This window comes from Anser anser, assembly GCF_964211835.1.
Source record: "Anser anser genome assembly, chromosome: 1".
Taxonomy (NCBI): domain Eukaryota; kingdom Metazoa; phylum Chordata; class Aves; order Anseriformes; family Anatidae; genus Anser; species Anser anser.
Window position 1 is genome coordinate 102,728,885 of NC_139720.1, and position 21,110 is coordinate 102,749,994.

The 21,110-nt window shown below is 40.7% G+C and overlaps 1 protein-coding gene across 2 annotated transcripts in view; it reads left to right on the forward strand.

The window, feature by feature from the left end:
- KEL (Kell metallo-endopeptidase (Kell blood group)) overlaps positions 1-21,110 on the forward strand; it is a 42,574-nt gene that overhangs the window by 18,656 nt on the left and 2,808 nt on the right. The window contains exons 1-17 of one of the 2 annotated variants that reach the window (XM_083799017.1): positions 815-1,800; positions 2,656-2,797; positions 4,340-4,543; positions 5,148-5,272; positions 8,268-8,414; positions 9,023-9,085; positions 10,198-10,386; positions 10,798-10,943; positions 12,380-12,503; positions 12,964-13,074; positions 14,299-14,397; positions 15,361-15,438; positions 15,857-15,960; positions 16,849-16,959; positions 19,073-19,140; positions 19,383-19,540; positions 20,450-20,542. In XM_083799017.1, the coding sequence (XP_083655143.1) occupies positions 1,789-1,800; positions 2,656-2,797; positions 4,340-4,543; positions 5,148-5,272; positions 8,268-8,414; positions 9,023-9,085; positions 10,198-10,386; positions 10,798-10,943; positions 12,380-12,503; positions 12,964-13,074; positions 14,299-14,397; positions 15,361-15,438; positions 15,857-15,960; positions 16,849-16,959; positions 19,073-19,140; positions 19,383-19,540; positions 20,450-20,542 (1,974 nt within the window). In that variant the 5' untranslated portion in view covers positions 815-1,788. Of the gene's footprint in view, positions 1-814; positions 1,801-2,655; positions 2,798-4,339; positions 4,544-5,147; positions 5,273-8,267; positions 8,415-9,022; positions 9,086-10,197; positions 10,387-10,797; positions 10,944-12,379; positions 12,504-12,963; positions 13,075-14,298; positions 14,398-15,360; positions 15,439-15,856; positions 15,961-16,848; positions 16,960-19,072; positions 19,141-19,382; positions 19,541-20,449; positions 20,543-21,110 lie in introns of those variants that run through there. The other variant, XM_083799016.1, reaches the window with a different exon arrangement.

Consider the following 21,110-nt stretch of genomic DNA (forward strand, 5'->3'; position numbering starts at 1 on the left):
TTCTGTAAGCTGGGAGCCATGATGAGACAAGCAAGAAGTACTGGCCTTACCAGCAAAGGGTGCAAACCCACAGTATGGGAATGAAAGGAGTAAGGCAAGCTTGGTGCCAGTAGCCAGGGTCAACCAAGAGTCTAGATTGCAAGGTAAGTCCATCGTGAGGAGGCAAGTCCAAGGTCAAACCTGCACAATCAAGTCTGCAGGTCAGGGTTCAGATCAATGGGGTACATGGCCAGCCATAGGTGGGGCTATAATGCTGCTGAAGCATAGCTGAGATGAAGATCATACATGAAAGCTGCAAAAAGCAGCTCCCACCGAAGGCACTCAGTGGCATTCAGTGGGCACCTCCACCGAGGTTTCTTCTAGCTTTCTCTGTCAAGATTTCTCAAACAACTTTATTTTATTGGAGAGGCAGGCCTGAGCACAGGGAACTAAGTTGGAACTGTGGTGGGGGAAGTGCAAGCCGGGTCCTAAAAACGACATGTAAGAATTTCAGACTAGCATGTCCTTCAGCTTTCAAGACTAGGTTTACTCCTTATTTGCTATACTATTTCCTCATTATACTCTTAGTCTCAGGTTTTCCTTTATCTTCTGCTTTTTTTTTTTTTCCCCTTCTGCCTCCTTTTTCACTCTGTATATTCTTTTCAATCATTCTACTTTTCATTTTTTCAGTTCTTTTTCTTCTTTTTTAGACTACCAGCATCCATTCCCATGTCTGTTCCCTTGTGGTATGCTGTAACCTACTGTTCTTGTCCATGTTCATGCACACCAAAGTAGGTAGAAGCAGTGAACACACACAGCAAAGGTAACTTTACGTAACTTTACCCAGGTGGAATTTAGAAGTGTAGCCTGACATAGTCATGTGGCTTCCTTTGCAGTCAATGGAGAAAAAGACCTGTATCTTTGGAGACTGCTTCAGTTTATCTTAAGACATGTTTGAAATAGAAGCAGTACTCATAACATGCCTAACCTTTTCCACTGACTAAATTGCAAATACAACCAAATTTAAGTGAGATGTAAACAGTCTGTATTAAAGATCTTCCCTGTGACTTACAGCATACTGCACTTTTTAGAATGAGACAAATCTCTCTCATTTGAACTTGACTACAGGGCTTAGGGTTCAGAAGCTCTTTCTTGAGAAGAGATTGGTGCTCATGTTGAAATTAGCGCTCAAGTTGGCAAACAGGTTAAAGAGCCACTAGTCCTAGTGTGTTGGGTTTATGTGGCAAGGTTTTGGTAGCAGGGAGGCTGCAGAGGTGGCCTCTGTGAGAAGAGTCCAGAAGTTGCCCCATTTAGAGAAGGGCCAGTTTTAGCCAGCTCCAAAAGGGACCCACCACTGGCCAGAGCCAAGCTAATAAGCAATCTTATTTGCACCTCTGTGAGAGCAGTTTTAAGAAAGTGAAAAACCCACTGCACAGCAGCCATTGGGAGAGCGAGGAGAGAGAAACAACCCTATAGACACCAAGGTCAGTGAAGAAAGAGGGAGAGCAGATGCTCCAGGCACCAGAGCAATAGTTCCCTGTGGCCTGTGGAGAAGATCATGATAGAGCTGGATATCCCATGCAGCCCATGGTATAGTGCAACAGAGCAGATCTCTATGCTGCAGCCCGTGGAGGACCCCATGATGGAGCACATGGATCTGACCTGAAGGAGAGCCTAAGGAGAACCCCTGCCAGAGCAGAGTCTGAGCCAGAGCTGCAGCCCGTTGAGAGGAGCCCACACATGAGCAGATGGTCTGGCAGGAGCTGCTGACTGTGGGGGACCGATGTTGGAGCAGTTTGCTCCTGAAGGATGGACCCCATGGTACAGACCCATATTGGAGCAGTTCTTGAAGAGCTGCTGCTTGTAGGAAGCCCACACAGGATCAGTTCAGGAAGGACAGAATCCTGTGGGAGGGACTCCATGCTGGAGCAGGGGCAGAGATTGAATGTGAAGGAGCAGTGGGGACAAAGCATTGTGGACTGACTGCAGCCCCCATTATGCATCCCCCTGCACTGTCTGGGGAGAGGACGTAGAAGAGGGTGGATGAGGGGAAGGTGTTTTCAGCTTGCTTTTAGTTTCTCAGTGTTCCAGTCTGTTAGTAATAGGCAATACATTACATTAGTCTCTCTATGCTGGGTTTGTTTTGCCTGTGATGACAATTGTTGAGCAATCTCCCTGTCCTCATCTCAACCCTTGAGCCCTTTTCATCATATTTTCTCCCCCTTCCATTTTGAGGAGGGGGAGTGAGAGAGAGGTTGGGATGGAGTTCAGCCACCCAACTGGGTAAAACCACCACACCTAGCCATCCTGTTGTTAGCTTTACGGGCTTAAAAAGGCTTTGTTACTTTCAGGAGGCATATGCAAGATGATTCCATAAAACAAAAGAAACTATGGGAGGGTAGGCTGCCTCATGGCAAGCCGGTGTTTAGATGTGTGTTTAATAACACTGTGGAAAAGCTGTAGCTGGAAAAGAAAGGGATATGAAAGAGGTGAGAATGCCCCTGGGAACAAACTCCTTAGATGACTGGGGCCACTGTTAGTATTCTGTCACTAGTCCCGTGAGTGATTTTCTAGTAGATATAGTAGATTTTATAGTAGATATATGACCAGTGCTAAATTTAACACAAATGTTTCTTTCTTCATTTGTTTCTGTTTGTCTCATTTTTCTCTCCTCAGACCTGTGACCAGGAGTTGAGAACAGGTGCAAAGAAGGAACGATGTCTTCAAGGGAAAAGCCTACTTCTGTGTGCACTTCTTCTCAGTACTCTCCTTGGTTTTACATTACTTATCACCTATATCATGATGACTTGTGGTCTAGGTATAATATGGGATATCCTTTTCCCTGCTTCCTCATACAATCTATTTGTAAGTCCCCTTCCTCTCCTATCTGCCTCCAATGCTCATTAGGCTTAGCATTTGTTTAAGAATCAGACTTTCAGAATCTTGAAGAAACATAAAAAGACACCAGTTGTGAAAAAGGTACATTCTTCTGCCTCCTCCTTGTGTCATAGCAGGGATATATCCCCACACTCCTCCTCCTCCTCTGCCTGCCATTTAATAAGCCTGGATTCAGCTTGGTAGGACAGCAGCTGGATTCAGCTTGGTAGGACAGCAGCATTATATTGTCAAGATGTTCTTGAGTCTCCTTGTCCTGGTCTCCAGGTTCTATGACCCTGTAGTAACTTTCAGGAAACTGGTGCAGAATTTGAGATTTTTAGCTCCTCATCCACTTCTCCATCCCTGACTTAATAAGTCTAGTCTGGGCTCCCCAGTAAAATAAGGATGCAGAACTACTGGAACGAGTTCAGAGAAGGGCTACAAAGATGCTTAGAGGACTGAAACACCTGTTGTACAAGGACACACTGAAAGAAGGGGGCCAATTTAGCCTGGAAAAGAGAAGACTGAGGGGAGACCTCATTAATGTATATAAATATCTGAGGGGAGGTTGTCAAGAGGATGGAGCCAGCCTCTTTTCAGTTGTGCCCAGTGGCAGTACGAGAGGGAACAGGCACTAACCCTTTCCAGCCCCTGTTTTATGTTGGAAACCATTCATTATAGAGACCAAGGAAAGATATTAGTTAGTTTAGATCTTGCTTATTTTCACTCCGCATATCTCCTCCCATGAGAACTGCTGAAACCACAGAATGGAAAGTCTTACTTTGATTTACAAATGGCATATTTAACAATTGAGCTGATCTGATGTTGATACAAGATACTCTGACCCAAAAAGGGAACACATACCCAGGGGTTCACAGCACCTTAGATAAGGGAAGGGGGGGGGGGGGGAGGTGGGTGTTGATCCCCCTTTATCTAAGGAGGGATACAAGAAACACTAGAAAGTTTTTGTTCTAAGAAATGTCATTTCTGAGAAATGTTTGTTTCCTATGCTTGAACATCTCCCTCTGTGTATTAAAATTATCTCCTTACTTTCTCTGTGCTATGTCCTTTTTTTGCTCCATTTGTTGACATAATCAGTAGCTTCTTATAATTTGGCCAAATCACTGTGTGCTGTTTCAGAGAAAGCACATTGAGAAGGCAGAATAATCCAACCTGTTACTGCCTACACAGAATGGAAGGCACCACCTCTGGACTGACTACCTGTCTTTTATTTAAAGAATCTCCCTTACAAAGTGCAATGCCAGTCTTGCTGTGAAGTTAAAGACAGAACATGTATTGTTCCATCTTCAGCAAAAACTTACAAGGAATTCAACAGTCTGTATGCAAAAGAGTTTATACCAAAAATAAATCTGGGGGGAGGGGAAAGGCATGTCCCACAGATAACTCCTCCTTTTTTTTGTGTGTGTATGTGGAGTTGTTCTCACTGCCACTGCTCAGTTCTCTCTTGTTTACTTCTGTCCAGGATCATGTGAAGCTGAGCGGAGGCTTGCTCTGTTGTCCAGACTCCTGAATTCTAGGAATGACACTGTAGATCCCTGTCAGGATTTCTACAAGTATGCTTGCGGCAACTGGGAAGGCAATCACTCAAGCAGAACCACAGAAGAGTCACGAAACGTCTTTGATATATTGTTGGAAGAAAACCAGCTTGTCCTGAAAAGGCTTTTAGGTAGAGAGAGATGGTTGTTATGTTACTTTCAGCATCTTCCTGAGTCAGAGCTGAGAATACTTATAACTGAGAGCACAATCATTCCTATCAGGGACTGAGTCTAGTCTCTTCATTTTCTGTTATTACAGGTACAGATATATTCTTGAGAGGTCATATTTAAATAGTTGCATTTCAAACATTTCAGTTCTCCTTGCTAAGTGTAAGAGATGGAAGTCACACTTCAAAATTCAAGAAGCTAAACAATTTTCCTACTGCCTTGTAAAAGTAGACCCCTTTTCTGTGCATGTCTGAATGTGTACTCTGACCTTGTCCTGACTCCATGTGGGACCGAAACCTAGGTATGATCAAACTTTCTGTTGTGCTCCAGTCTCCATGCAAAAAAACCCACATATTTGGTCTCAGGAAGAGTCATAGCAAACACTAGAAAATCTCTTGCTTTGGGTTACTTGGCAAAGTGTAGATATATTTACTAAACTGCTCTGAAAGTGCAAGGTGATATTTTCTTACAACCTTCCTCTGCTCTAATACTGCCCATCTTTCTTTATTATCACCTTTATCACTCTTGCAGTTTTTCATATACTTTTTTTTTTTTCTTTTTTCTCAGAGGCCCCTCAGTTAGAGATAAGAGGCTCAGCTAAAGAGAAAGCAATCCAGTTCTATCGTTCCTGCATGGATACCGAAAAGATAGAATCCCAAGGAAATCAACCATTGAAGGACCTCCTAAATCAGGTGAATGTTTCTGCTACATCTTCTACCTGCAGAAGATAATTCCTGTAGGAAAAAAAGGAAAGAGTGAAGTTTAGGCCATATGTTCCTGCATGGTGGAATTTTGCTAGCATCTGGTTTTGAAATAAGCTCATGGTTCACAGCCTGACTTCTAAGTGATAAATCTCGATTTGAATGCTGTTTAAAGATTTGGCTTTCTGACATCAGGTACATAAATCTGCCCTCATGACCTTACATTTTACAACTGTTCGACAACCAAAACTGCAAAGAGGGATCACTTAATCTCAGAAGCTCTGTTCAATACAATTTGACTTACAGATCAGGAAACATCTTGCAAAATGGGTGAAATGCTTGTGTCTAAGATCTGACAGCCATATACTACTCCAGGCTTCAGGAAAACTTGCCTGAAGAGGAAAATGCTTCTATTGCTGTTCTGGGAGGTTCCTCCCAGTGCCAGGGAGAATTCCTGTTAGCAGATTGCAGTTATGCCCTGTCTCCAAGGCAGATGTGGAAACTTTCAGCAGAAGGAACAGTGACTGCAAGGCCACCTGAGTATCTGCTTGTCAGGGAGGAGGGACCCTAAATTCCTGATCTCCGTTTGTTCACCTGGATAACTTTAGAAAAATATGTCCTCTTCCCTCTCTCCTTCGCTGCCTTTTTTTTTTTTTTTCCTGTGTTCCCTGTTCTGTTGATAATTATCATTTGTTTTCGCTGTCACAGAATCACAGAATGTTTGAGGTTGGAAGAGACCTCTGGAGGTCATTTGATCCAACTCCCCTGCTCAAGCAGGGCCACCTACAGCCAGCACCTAGGACGTTCTCCAGATGACTTTTGAATATCTCCAAGGAGGGAGACCCCACAATGTCTCTGGGTAACATGTGCCAGTGCTCAGTCACCCGCACAGTAAAAACAATGTTTTCTGATGTTCAGAATCTCTTCTGTTTTAGTGTGTGCCCATTACCTCTTATCCTGCCACTGGGCACCACTGAAAAGAGCCTGACTATACTCTTTCCATCTTCAGACATTTATATACATTGATAAGATTCCCTTTGAGCCTTTGTCTCTTCAGGCTAAGCAGTCCCAGCTCTCTCAGACTTTCCTTATGTGAGATGCTCCAGCCCCTTAGCCATCCCTGTGGCCCTTCATTGGACTCTCCCCAGTAGCTCCATGTCTCTCTTGTACTGCTGAGCCCACTAGCCCAGTACCTCGACACAATACTTCAGGTGTGGCCTCACTAGTGCTGAGTACAGGGGAAGGAACACCTCCCTCAACCTGGTGATACTTTGCCTAATGCAGCCCAGGATACCATTAACCTTCCTTGTGGTAAGAGCACATTTTTGGCTCATGTTCTACTTGGTGGCCACCAGGACCCCCTACAGCTTTCCAGCAGGGTGTCCCCCGGCATGTACAGGTGCCTGCAGTTGTTCTTCCAAAAGTGCAGGACTTTGCACTTCCCCTTGTTGAAATTTATAAGGTTCCTGTCAGCCCATTTCACCAGCCTGTCCAGGTCTCTGTGGATGGCAGCATGATGCTTTGGTGAATCAACCCCTCCTCCCAGTGTTATGTCATCTACATACTTGCTGAGGACACACTTGGACCCATCAGCCAGATCATTAATGAAGATGTTGAACAGGGCTGGACACAGAAGGGACCATTGGAGTACACTGCTAGTTGATGGCCTCCAACTAGACTTTGCACCACTGATCACCGCTCTCTGGACCTGGCTGTTCAGCCAGTTTTCAATCCATTTCACTCATCAGCCCATACAGCTCATATAGCTTGTCAATGAGGATTATTTTGGAGACAGTGTCAAAAGCGTTATCGAAGTGCAGGAAGATAATACCCAATGACTCTCCCCTCATCCACCACCCAGCAGGGCAGTCATTTCATTGCAGAAGCTTAACTTGTTGATCAAGCATGACTTCCCCTTGGTGAAGCCAGGCTGACTACTCCAGATGATCTTCTCCTTCATGTGCCTGGAAATGATTTCCAAGTTTAGCCATTCCATCACCTTCCCAGGGACTGAGGTGAGGTTGACCAACCTGCAGTTCCCTGGGTCCTCCTTTATGCTCTTCTTGCAGACAGGAGTGATGTTTGCTTTCCAGGTACTTTTCCCAGTCTCCATGATCCATTAAAGGTTATTGAGAGTGGTCTCACAGTAATAACTGCCAGCTCCTGCAGCATTCGTGGGTGCATCCTATCAAGGGTCATGGACTCCGTATGTCCAGTTTGCCAAAATATTTCCTGACTTGATGGTCTTCCACCAAGGGTATATCTTCCTTGCTCCAGCCTTTCCTCTTTGTCTCTGTGACCTGGGTTTCTAGTCTTGCTAGTAAAAACTCCGGCAAAGAAGGCATTCAGAATCTCAGCTGTCTTCATTTCCTGTGTAACCAGGTTCCGCATCTCATTTAGCAACAGACTCACATCTTTCCTAGTCCTTGTTTTTTCACTGATACACTTACAGAAGCCCTTCTTGTTGTCTTCAATATCCCTGGCGAAATTCAATTCCATTAAGGCTTTAGATTTCCTAACTTCATCCCTGCATATTTGGACAGTGTCTCCGTATTCCTCCCAGGATACCTGTCTTTGCTTCCACCCTTTGTAGGCTTCCTTTTTGTGTTTGAGGTTGGCCAGGAGCTCCTTGTTCATCCACTCAGGCACCCTGGCGTTTTTGCCTTACTTCCTATTCATTGGGATAAACCATTTTTGAACTAGTAAGAGGGGATCCTTGAATATTAACCAGCTTTCTTTTTTTTTTTTTTTTTTCTCTTTCCCCTCCAGTGTCATCTTGCAATTCATTGCTTTCCTTAAGTGAAAGTGACAGGTAGTTTTAAAGCAGGGTATGTAGAAATCTTCAGGAGTTTCCTTGTTGCTATTTGCTCTATTGTTTCTCTTTTGTCACAATGACTGAGTTCATAGGAGTGAAAAAAGTGTTTGTAAATAAGAATCAAAAAAGTGTTTTTCTCACCTATGGTCATGCTGTCTATCCCTTCTCTAGGTTGGTGGATGGAACATCACAGGCATAGGGAAAGCAAAAGATTTTAATAAAACTCTTCAGATTCTCATGGGCAGATACAACACCTTTCCCTTTTTCACAGTGCGTGTGGGACCTAGTCCTTTTGATCCTGAGACCAATGTAATTCAGGTGAGTGGATTAAAGAAAAAGAATTATCAGGAAGTGCTGGGAATAAAGAGTCAGTAACACAGTTCATGAGATCCAGGCTTGTTCAAGTTCTTCTCTGAAGAAAGTTTTCATAAAATTTTCTGTAAACTTCTTAATTTTATTGCATAAAAGACCCCTTAGTTCTGGAAATGAGGAGATGAGGAAGAATAGATTGCTTACTTTCACCTCTTCTGATTGATTGGTGTAAATTTCTTCTTTGTTGTGGAAGTGTCTGGTTCTTCACATGTTCACAGGTCTGGCTAGTAGAGCAGAGTACTCTACTAAAGTACTCTTAAGTGTTAAGTGTCTAATACATTAGTGTACTATTAATTTTGCATCTCATGTAGAAATATTTGTGTGGTTTATATTTGAATGTCAGTCACCACAGATTTGTAATGAGATTGCAAATAAGCTGCAGAATGTGATAGATCCACAAAAAGTACCTAGCGAACATTTTTGAATCATACAAGCAATTTATTAACATTTCAAATGCTGTGACACAGAGACAAACATGGCCTATTTAACATAGTCTTAACACTTCTAGTGTTTCTGGAAATAGCCAGATATTTGTCCTTTACTCCTTTTTGCAGATTGACCATCCTGAGTTTGAGATGCCACCTGAGAGTAAATTCAAAGAGAAAAAATATCTTGAGGTAACATATCAGAGGCTGAAGAAAGGTAAAAATAGCAATTTGGTATAGGGATCTCTTTGAATTTCTTCCTGATTCAGAGTGACCTATTTCCTTGAGGTATGGTTGGTGACCTCTAAAAATGTCTCCAGATGGAATTAGTTATAAAATTGTCTACTTTTGTAAAATACTAGTTTCTAAAATGCAACCATTTTTAGATGCCAGTTTTAAAACTTCTAGTGTAGAAAGAGAATGTTACAATTTCGAGATAAGATTGAGATATAAAATCGAGATATGATTTAGTAGCTTAGTGGGTAGTATTGGTGATAGGAGAATGGTTGGACTAGATGATCTTGTAGGTCCTTTCCAATCTTGTGTTTCTACAATTTCTATGAATTTTATTTTTTATTTACTAGGTAATATGAATCTGGGTCTCCCTCTATCTTGAATGAATATTTCAAAACTTTTTTCTTGTTCAAAATAAAGGCTTTATAACCTATTAACATTGGTGTAGTTGGGGAGTAATTTTAAAATGTTTTAACCTAAGCTAGGGAAATAAGGTCTTTGACCACGGGAGTCATTGCAGCAAAGATAATTTCATCACAACTATCTAATTTTTCTGAACTGCATAAAAACTGAGCTGATTTCAGTTTCTCAGTCTGACTCTTTCAGAAGAATCCTCAAAAAATAAACCCATCTAGCCATCACAAGTATTCTTGTGATAGCTCATGAACATGAAAGCAAGACTGTCATTTCCTCTCCATCCAAAATACTGAATTACTGTGCCACTGTCTACTACAGCTCTCTTAACTTCAGAGACAGCAAGCCTGCAGCCCTAAAATGATTCTGGTATTTAAAGTATTTGTTAGCTGGGACAAATTAAAATTATTACCTTTTGAGAATTCACTGTTCTTCACTGAGAAAGGAGCTGTATTTGGCAAAGTGTATTCCACTTGCAGAATTACATGAGGATGTTGTGGTGAAGATGACAGTTTTGGGGACAAGGGCTACATTGTTTTTGAAAGAGTGAATCTTATGTGGTCAGGATGGATGGATGGATGGATGGATGGATGAATGGATGAGGTGACTAACTTTCAGTCATGTTTCTCCCCCTGATCATATGCTCTGTATTGCAGGTTCTCCGTGTCTATCTCTCATACCTGCAGAAACTGGGGGGGCTACTTGGAGGTCCACAGGATGGTTCCCCTCATTCCTTTTCCCTTACCTTGTCCTTCATCTCTAATCTCCAGCGTGTTGTTACCCCACTGCAGGAAAGACAGCAGAGGGGGATGCTGTTCTTTCGCACTACCATTAAGGAGCTACAGGTATCTATCTGTGCCTTAGAACTTGAGAAACACGATTACATGTGATGTTCACATTCTGAAGATGTAGATCAAAAGAGATGTGAGCTACACTATTTAGATGCCCTTCCCTTGCAAATTACCCTTGGAGACTGTTGAATTTTAAATACCCTATTAACTTACTGCTTCTTATTGATAGCAGTTGGAATTTCCAGGTCCCCAAATCCACTCCCCGCCTCCCCCATGCTGTTCTGATAAAAGAAATATATGTCTATTCTCCTTTTCTAGTATAATCAATACCCATACCATAAAAACAGCTCAACTTGTTGAAAGTATCCATTACCAGTATCAAGGAGACAATCCCAGTTTCCCTAGTATTTCTTGACAATCTGTTTAGACTGATAGCTCAGCATGTAAGCTTTGTTTTACTTCTAGGAAAAGGCACCTGCTATTGACTGGTTGTCATGTCTCCAGGCCCTCTTCCATCCTATGCCAATGAACCTCTCTCAGCCAATTGCAGTGCATGACATGGATTACTTAAGAGGCATGTCACAGCTCATTGAACAATGGCACAATAACAGGTAGGAGTTGTACAAATCTATGGTTGAGGTTGTTCATGCCTTAAGAAATATTTACTTCTGATACCATAACTTAATGAGTTGCAAGCCTGCTGTGTCTCTGTATCCACAGGTCCAGTGCTGAGGATTAGCATATACTCCCAATAGGCTTGCACATGCATACAACATATATGTACACATATAAGGAAATATATTGTCACCCACCCACCCATACAAACATGAACAGCACAGTCGGCCTCCTCTGCAGCTGATCAGGATTGGACTACACTAGTGAAATATAGATAAACATATTTATGTACACACACAATACAAATTACTGCAGTAGTTGGCCTTTGATATTCAGAATGTTCAGTAGCCTGCCCCAGCCCCCCTGATCTCCACAGTTGCTGGCACCTGGATATGTGGGCCACTGAGACTTGCAGCCCTACTCTGATTGCTGGTACTCAGATATATTCTAGTTACAAATACACATTAAAAACAGATCTCTACAGTAGCTGGTCCAAACTGTTGGTCTCTCCAATAGCCAACCTTGTCTCCCCGGTATCCAGTCCCATCCCCACAAACAAACACACCCACAAACAAAAATATTTAAAAATAACTTGATGAGACAGACTCTGGTGACCATGCACAGGACTCAACCAGACAGACATACTGACAAAACACAAGTTTACACTAGTCCATTCTCTCTTATCACCTTTCCCCTTAACTTTACCATACTTAACTCCTCCCAGTCCACCATGATCTGTCCCTTTCTCTGCCTTTGGTGCTTCGTACAAGCATCCCATATTAAGTCTCACAGAATCCTACAGTCCCCTCAAAGTATCCCATAATAAGTATTACCCAGTCATAAAGTGTTCTTTCCCCTTCTTCCCATAATGAATCCTGTATCCCAGTAGGTAATTATCCCTTGAGTCTTCAGGGTGTTCTTGAGTGTGAGTTTCTTTGGTTGACTCATGTCAGCGGCTTTCATAGCAAAATGAATGAATAAATCATCCTCCTTTTGATAGCCTCAGGAGTAGTCCATTCAGGATACTTTGTTGTCACTGTTCAGGTTACCAGGTTTCCTCTGCCTCAGATTACTCCTCTGACACTTGCCATGCCTCTGTGTTTATGGTGACCTCTTAACATCATAATCTGACTGCTGCTGAAAAAAAAATTCACTGTATTGACTTTGTTCTTCTCTTAGAGTTATTAATGATTTTTGGCATTTCCAGCAAGCTTTTGCATGGTATCCTGTCCATATATTTGCTTTTAATTCATAAAATTGAATATTGCTTGCTGTTCAGTGCTGACTGGTTTCTGCTCATTTTTTTAAGTCCAGGGTTTTGATGGAATTACTGATTAAATATTTGACTTCATCCAGCTAGGAGGTGACCTCATCTTAATGTGGGCTAAAGTGGTCCTCTCTATTGGTCTTTCTAAATGTCATGTTCCTACAGGGCCCTTCCCATCTATATGATTATTTGTCTGGTTGTGAATCTCTCCCCTGCCCTTGACAGTCGATTCCAAGATGCACGCTTGGAGCTATCTAAGATTCTTCATGGGAAAATGGGATCTAGAGTGGTGAGTTAGCTTTTAGCCATCTTCACTTCCACAGCACACACCTTCTGGATATTCTCTTGATTCCTCACCTGGATGGAGCTTCTTAGATCTGGGGAGGAGAACCACTCTCACGAGGCCAATTAAGGCTTCACATTTCTCAAGGAGTTGTAGACATGACACAAAAAAACCTTTCAGGTGCTAATTGCACTGTATCATGGGGTGGGAAACAATGTATAGATAGCCACCTTCCTTCTATTTATTTGTTACAGCCAGAATATGAGTATTCATCTTGTGTGAATGTAAGTAGGGTAAATAATTATTTGTTTTACTGTATTAAAGTTTTCATTATTCATGGCTGTCATTTTTAAATAACAACATATAAACTACTGACAGCATGTTTATTTATCTTTTTACTGTCTTCATCTTTCTGTCTCTTCCTCTTCACTCTCAGGTGTCTTTATTTCTTTCTCTATTCTCACAGATCCCAGTTGAGCGCTGGAAGAAGTGTTTGACTGATACCAGCTCTTTCTTTGAGCCAGTCCTAGGGCAGATGATTGTGAAGGAAATTTTCCCTCAGCAAACCAAGAAACTTGTAGGTATTCATCTTCTTAATCCCCAAGCAGAGCTCAGCTTTGTTCCTTCCTTTTTTGCCCTGCCAGCTTAGAACAGCATCAAGGCAGCAAAAGCTTTTATACCTTTTTATGTATTCCTGTAGTCATATACTTCTCTTCTGTTTGGGGAAAATGTGTGATATTATCAGAACAAGGGCACTGTCACTGCTAGAATAATCAATGTTAAAATACCACTTAGAATCTTTATCTCATCTGTTAGCAAAGCTATGTGGACTGCACAAATACCTATGAGAACCCTGCAAGTGCATGCCATTTCAGTGTGTTTAACTGAAATGGCAGTTAGTATTCATCAGAAATCCTGAAGTATTTAAAGAAACTTTTCAATCATAAAGCCAATAAGAGAATGGTGGGTGAGCAAGGACTGCATAATGTTTGTGACCAGTTTTACAGAAACAAATCAATATCAAAACATTCTGAGAGGATCCACAGTAAATGGAACACCTTCTGGCACTGTGGAAAAGATATGTGTTTTTACTTTGATGATCAGACTTTTTTTTTTTTATGGAGGGAAATTAGTGTAGGCATCAAGTTTTTTGAGAGTTTTCAGTGTATAAAAGTAACAAGGATAATAATAATAACTCCAAGAAAGGGTAATGAAAAACTAAGACTATGTACTGAAGCAAAAAGCTGAATAAGCAAAGCACAATTTTTGAAAGAGAGACTCAGACTGCTATAACTTTGGAAAGGGAGACACCAATAAGAAATTCTTGTGGATATTTTGTGAAGTGGGACAATCATTTGGTCCATTCCCATCCCAAAAGGGATTTAATGAAAAGGGATTATGTTTCCCCTCTTACTATGATAGTCAAGAGGAAAAGGTGCGTGGGAAAGAATGATGACATCTGTGAGGAACCACTGGATGCCTAAGAAACTTAAGCCTAAACTTAAGCCATTCTCATCCCAAAAGGGATTTAATGAAAAGGGATTACGTTTCCCCTCTTACTATGATAGTCAAGAGGACAAGGTGCGTGGGAAAGAATGATGACATCTGTGAGGAACCACTGGATGCCTAAGAAACTTAAGCCTAAACAGATATAGAAACTGCTATTTCTTCTTTCATCAAGAGAAGAGGAATAATCTCCCAACTATTGTATGGTTGAATTGCTGGAACATGGGAAGACAATAACTAGGCCTGAACAATGTTTTTCCGCAGTTCTGACTGTGCCTTCTATTCTCCATGGCAGGCTGAGGAGATGTTCTCTGAGATCCAAGATGCTCTCTACAGCCAACTGGATCGGTTGGAGTGGATGGATGAGCAAACACGCCAACAAGCTAAAGTTTTGGTGCGTGTAGAAGGCAGAAGTTACTGAGGACAACCTTTCCCTAAAGTCTCTGGAGAAAAGTGGAAAGGGCCTATGTATTTCTACCTGTTTCTACAGGCACACAATTCAAAATAGGTTCCTTATACACACTAAAACCTGTATGTGGTTCTATAGGTGTCATCACGCACATGACACTGATACATAGGCATAGAGAGGCCACAGATACTGTGAATTAATGTAATGAGTTACATTGTACCTTCAGATTTACACATCTATAGAGTTTTAAAAATATAAACTGAATTCCAGAAAACAGTGCTAAAAAAAATAGTAGAACAGAATAACAAGAGGAGAAGTCTTGTTGAAAAAGAGTAATTGTTTTAAAAAATGGCTGATTAATAGATCATATTTTTGCTTAGAAATAGAGTTTAAAAGGGACTTCCAAAATGTAAAACTCCCTGTTGGTCACATTTCTTTCTTTTTCTTTCTTTCTTTCTTTCTTTCTTTCTTTCTTTCTTTCTTTCTTTCTTTCTTTCTTTCTTTCTTTCTTTCTTTCTCCTTTCTTTCTTTCTTTCTTTCTTTCTTTCTTTCTTTCTTTCTTTCTTTCTTTCTTTCTTTCTTTCTTTCTTTCTTTCTTTCTTTCTTTCTTTCTTTCTTTCTCCTTTCTTTCTTTCTCCTTTCTTTCTTTCTTTCTTTCTTTCTTTCTTTCTTTCTTTCTTTCTTTCTTTCTTTCTTTCTTTCTTTCTTCCTTCCTTCCTTCCTTCCTTCCTTCCTTCCTTCCTTCCTTCCTTCCTTCCTTCCTTCCTTCCTTCCTTCCTTCCTTCCTTCCTTCCTTTCTTCCTTTCTTTCTTTCTTTCTTTCTTTCTTTCTTTCTTTCTTTCTTTCTTTCTTTCTTTCTTTCTTTCTTTCTTTCTTTCTTTCTTTCTTTCTTTCTTTCTTTCTTTCTTTCTTTCTTTCTTTCTTTCTTTCTTTCTATTATGATTTTAGGTGTCCACGCTACGAGTAGAGATTGGCTATCCAGCTTACATACTTCAGACTGCCAAAGTGAACCTGGAATACCAGAATGTGAGCTATATAATGTAAACCTGTCTATCTCACTGCTGGCAGTTTACTTGTACCAACTGCTATCTTGTCTGCTGATAAAAGAGGCTAGGACCTCTGAGCAACGCACGTATCACTTTCTGAGAAGAGGTGGATCCAGACAACCTGCATCTATTGCTTCTACATTGTTCAGTGTTGCCTATGCTGCCACCTACTGATTGTGACCTGTTTGTATGTTCTGTTTGGCTGCAGATAATGTTCTGGTCACATCTTAAATCAAAAGTCTTTTGAACTGGGAGAGGAAAAAAAAACAAGTGTTCCATTGGTTTGTCTTTTGATGAACCTCTTTTTTTGACCTGTGGGACTTTCCTCTCTCTCATACTGTCCAATTCATTCCTCTCTCATGCCATGTGACATTGACATTTCCCAACTCTTCCCTTAGCTGGAGATAAATGAAGACACTTTTTTCCTCAACGTGGTGGCTTGCTTGAAGACAATGAGGGAGAATTCCTACTCAAAGCTCCTTCAGCATCATTCACATGTTAAGTAAGTGTCAGATATTGATATGAAAAAAACAGACTACCAGAGGTTGGAAGGTAATTGGGGTGATCTCCTAGTCCAACCCTCCTGTTCAAAGCACGATCAGCTGAAAGAGACCACTCAGGAGTGTGTCCAGCTGTCTGTCTATATATCTCTTTTACTAAGGGTGGGAAAGGCTCTGGCAGAACTGGACACAGTACTTACAACTGTGGTTACACCAGTCCTGAACCACCAGTTCATAACCACCTCTCGACCTAGTGGTGACATTTCTCCTAATGCAGGGCAGGATGCTGTTGTCCTTTTCTGCAAGGGCACATTGCTGCCTCATCTTTAAAAAAGCCCTGAACTTGGCACCTTATCTTGTGTTCAGCATGAGTTCATGCTATCAAAACCACCACTGTTGTGGAGGGAATCCCAAACCCCTCAAAATGGGACTTTTTCTGCTTATTGTCATAAACCCCTAATAAAGAGGAATAGCTGGTGCTCCTGGGCTGAGCTATCTGACAGCAAAGCATTGTGTGGAGGTGAATATTGGCAGAGACACCTCAAAGTCAGGACACAGATGCTTCTGAAGGCAGGGAGTGGAGATAGGCATACTTGGGACTTAAGGTGTATTCTGTGCGGGACATTACAGATGGTTAATAATTCTGACCTATTTGACAGTGAAATTGTGAAGGTGAATCTCTAAATGTGTGTGAAAGCTAAGCTACTAGCTCTGTCTGTAAATGAGTGAAGGTCTGTTTCAAACACCTTTAACTCTAGATAATGTGAATTTCATCATTTTCCTTCATTGTATGAAGACTTGCATGGAGCAAACCATTTCTGCAAACCCAATGGAGGAAAAGAGCAAGGTGTGAGGTACAGATTAATACATTCTCTCATTTCTGCTTCTAGCTGGCAGGTGTCCCCCTGGGCTGTCCATTCATACTACTCACTAAGGCACCACATGGTGGTCTTTCCTGCTGGAATGTTCCGCAGCCCTTTTTTCCACATGGATTTTCCCAGGTATGAAGGGGCTGCAAAAGTGGAAGCTGAATGTAGTCCTTTTGCTACACCATGTTTCCAGGAAGAATCTCAGTAAATGTGTCTTGAACCTCTATTTCTAACTGCATCCCAGAAAGATCCAGTATAATGGGAAAAATAACTTTTTCTAAAGCCAAATGGATGTGGCTTGCCAGTTCTGCTCTATGAACTCTGAAAGAGTGTGATCTTTCTCTGGAAGCAGAGAAAGGGTTTGCTGGAGCAATATTAGAATATAGGTGAAAGTAAGCTGAGCCAAGTGTATCATCCCAGAGCAAAGAGGTAGAAGTCTTGCATAGGTTAACTGCAAAAAAAAAAAAAAAAAAAACCACAATGCACCTCCGCCTTTCTTTTTCTAGATTCCAAGTATTTCTGCAATCTAATTCATAGAAATCCAACCCAGAGCAAATAGGAGCAACTTCATGTAAAAAGTCTTTTCAAATGGATCAAACACAGTTCTGTTCTTCCTTTTCTTCAAGAAATCTCCTCTAATTAGCAGACATATTTTTCATTCTGAGGCTTCTCCTGCAACAACGACACCTCTGTAGACTATACTTTCATAGTTGGGTTCTTTCATCATACTGAACAGTTCTTTTAAACATTTTTTTTTTCTGGTATTAAAAGCACTTAGCTGACTGTAAAAATATTATCTTATGTCCTTTTTTTGCATGATAACTGACAGAGACTTGACATAATCCCATCATACTCCAAAGGTAAATTCACACAGTGGGAAGAGACTGAAGTCTGAAAGAAACCCATATCAGTTAAAGTAATTATTTTTTCCATGGTAATCTTCTGCCACTACTTGTATGACATTTGCTAGTATTTGCATTGTTTCATGAATTCATTATATTGTGGAGAATAGGAAAAGAATAATAGAAAAAAAAAATCCGGTTGTGCAGGTTTTTACATTGTTGTTCCTCTGGAAAAAAAAAAAAGAGAAAGTGTCTGCAACTTCTTATTCCTTTTGTATTTGGTGTTAGTAAAATATATTCTTCTCACCGTCATTCCAGGTCAGTAGACTCATAAGTTAAACTTGTGTTGGCACATTAACAGTTGGTCAGATGATGCTCCAGAATTTAAATTTTACTGTCAAAAAGAATTTGCCAGTTCAGATAACTATGAGTATAATTTTTAAAACTAGAATTTGGCAAGACAGTTCAATCGTTATAAACTACAGAGTTTCTGCAAGAGCAACTCTAAAAGAAGATGAATTATCCTGTCCTTGTCGGTGTCCTAATGAGTTCCCGGTGATATAATAATGATACGCCATCCCTGGAAGTATTCAAGTCCAGGTTGCATAGGGCTTTGAGCAACCTGGTCTAGTGGAAGGTGCCCCCATTGGCAGAGGGTTTGGAACTAGATGATTTTCAAGGTCTCTTCCAACCCAAACCTTTCTATGATTCTATGATTCTAGACCCATTTCATGCTTTATCAGTGTTAATCGGTGCCTGTAAAAAAAAAAAAAATCATCATTTTGTATTATGGAAATCTATTTTAATTGTACTCATGCTTGTGTGACTGTAACTTCATTGCAAAGAATGATAGAAATTCTTATTGGAAAGAACCTCCTGCTTGTAGTGAGTGGAAAGATTACCAGTGCTAGGCCTGAGTAATTGTAGTCAAGCCTTCACGATTTTAATTTGCCTTGCCAGTTTTATGTATTATGTTTCACAAGATGACTGCTGCAAGACTGCCTTTCCAACCATCCTGCTCTTGTATTTTGCCATTGCAGTTACTGTTTATGTAGCAGTTCATCCAATACTGGGTAACTAAGGACATATCTCAACAGAGTATCACATTACAGTTAATAAGTGCAGAATTTAATTCGCACTCTCTGTGATTAAGATGGCTTATTAGCTAGGAATGCTTTAATGCAAGTCCATTGTGCAATTTCAAGCATCGGTAGAGTAATTTACATTTGTGTTCATATTTTTACAGAGTACCACATCTGGGAGGCAATAAACAGAAAGTGCTTCTGTGTGCTCTCAGAGTAGAATGCTTCTTTGCGGTCCACAATTGTGCTCAGTGGTGATAAAGAATGCTCACCTGTTCTTCTTTTCTTTTCAAAATCACTCTTTTCATGTTTATTTTTCAGTGCTGTGAACTTTGGAGCTATTGGGGTCTTCATGGCACATGAACTTCTTCACGCATTCTATGGTTATGGTGGGTACCAGCTGCAGGGTGAAGCTTATCCTCTTTGTTTACTGTTCTAGGCCCCCAGTGGTAGTTTCCCTTAGGGGTTCTTCAATCTTGACCCCTATATCCATGTATAAATACATTATTAAAGCAGGTGAAGCTAAGGAAACCCACTCCATACAAAAAGAAATACGAAGAAAGCTCAGTGTCGGGAATACAAGTGAACATCAGAAATAGCTTTACTTTCTAGGATATTTTTTTCCCTACAGTGTTGCCTGGTGGCTGTCCTACATGCAATAAGAGTGTGCTACAGAAATCTGTAGATTGCTTTGTTGAACAGTATGAAAGCTTTGACTTTAAGGTCAACGGTACTCTTACGCTCTTGGAGAATACAGCTGACAATGGAGGGCTTGTCATTGCTTACCAGGTATTGTAGTTTACTTATTTCTCTGATCTCATTTTTATGATCTCAGAGTCTCACCAGACAGCTCAACTGGCATGTCTTAAGACTGCCCTGTTATATCCCTGTCCTACATACTGCTCCAGTCCCAGATTTCTTGCATGTCTGTGCCAGTGCAGCATGTTCTTTGCATTTCCTCTGCTATTCCAATCATAGGTTCTCCACAGAGCTGTGCTTATAATCTCACTACCTCCATATAAGACCACTTCTCCCCTTCGCCTATTCTGGGGTGGTCCTTTTTTTACTTCCCTAATTATGTAATGCATACAAAACACGTTATTACTTTATATTAGGCTATTGTATATTTATGTTATACCTAAAGAACTAGGCTGAGATAAGAACTAGAATTCTGTATTGTGATAAAATTACTCCACTGTCATGTTTTCAGCAATATTTCCGTCTAGAACTCCTGCAGGAATTCAGAGGTTTAGTTAATTAATGAGTGCAGGGTGCTCTGAGTTCTCTGGGTGTGAGATGGTACTTGTTGCATTTCTGTGTGAAGAACTTTGAGACTGTTACAGGCACAAAGATTTTTTGATGGCATTCATAGCACCAATAAATAAAGTTTTACAGATATTTGTGACTTTCTTTGAAAGTAATTTTCATTTTTTTCATAGTGCAGTCATCACATCTCTTCTGACCATCGGTGTATAGTAGTGTCAGAAATTGGAAACAAAGGAATTAACATTGTTATTCTCCCTTCTTACAGCTATTAGGGGAATGGCAAGCAGCCAGACACCTCAGAGTGAGCAGAAAGAGATACAAGCATAATAAATATATTAAATATATACCAGACTGATATATTTAATTGACAGAAGACATGTTTCTTGGACACTGTCTGAAGGGGAATTTATTATTAATTTTATCTCTCCACAGGCCTATAAGAATTGGCTGAAAAAGCACAAACAGGAGGATTTACCCAAGATCGGACTTTCACACGACCAGCTTTTCTACCTCAGTTTCGCTCATGTAATGAATTCTAGGCTAGTTATGTGTCTCTCACTCTCCATTGTCTTCTACATTATTACAGTCTGTCCTTCTCAATATTCAGTCCTTTTTCTCCATTCTTCCTAGAACTGGGAATGATAGATGTTGTTGGTAGATTCAGAATCTTATTTAGAAAGCTAAAATTCACATATGGGGCTCTTAATCTGTCATGGATCTCATTGCAAACAAGATGGCTGTCTGTAAATATATCTTTTACAAAGCTCTGAAGTCTACCAAAATTAAGTTGTAGCAGACAAATTGTGTCAGAGAAAGAAGACTTCTTTGCCATCCTCAGTACTTTTTTGCTACTCTGAGCAATCTTACTAACAGAAAATGAAATTTTAGTGGAAAACACACATAGGTCTCCATCCCTTGCTCCATCCAGGTCTCCATCCCTTGCTCCATCCATCTCTTTGTCAAGTTGTAAGGTCATTCTGAGTGACTGGTAGAGAAAAAAAGTTTAGATTATAGATATAATTTAGAGATAAAGAATGAGAAATACATGCACACATAGTTGGAGATTTTTGTGGGAACATGGTTTAAGGATTTG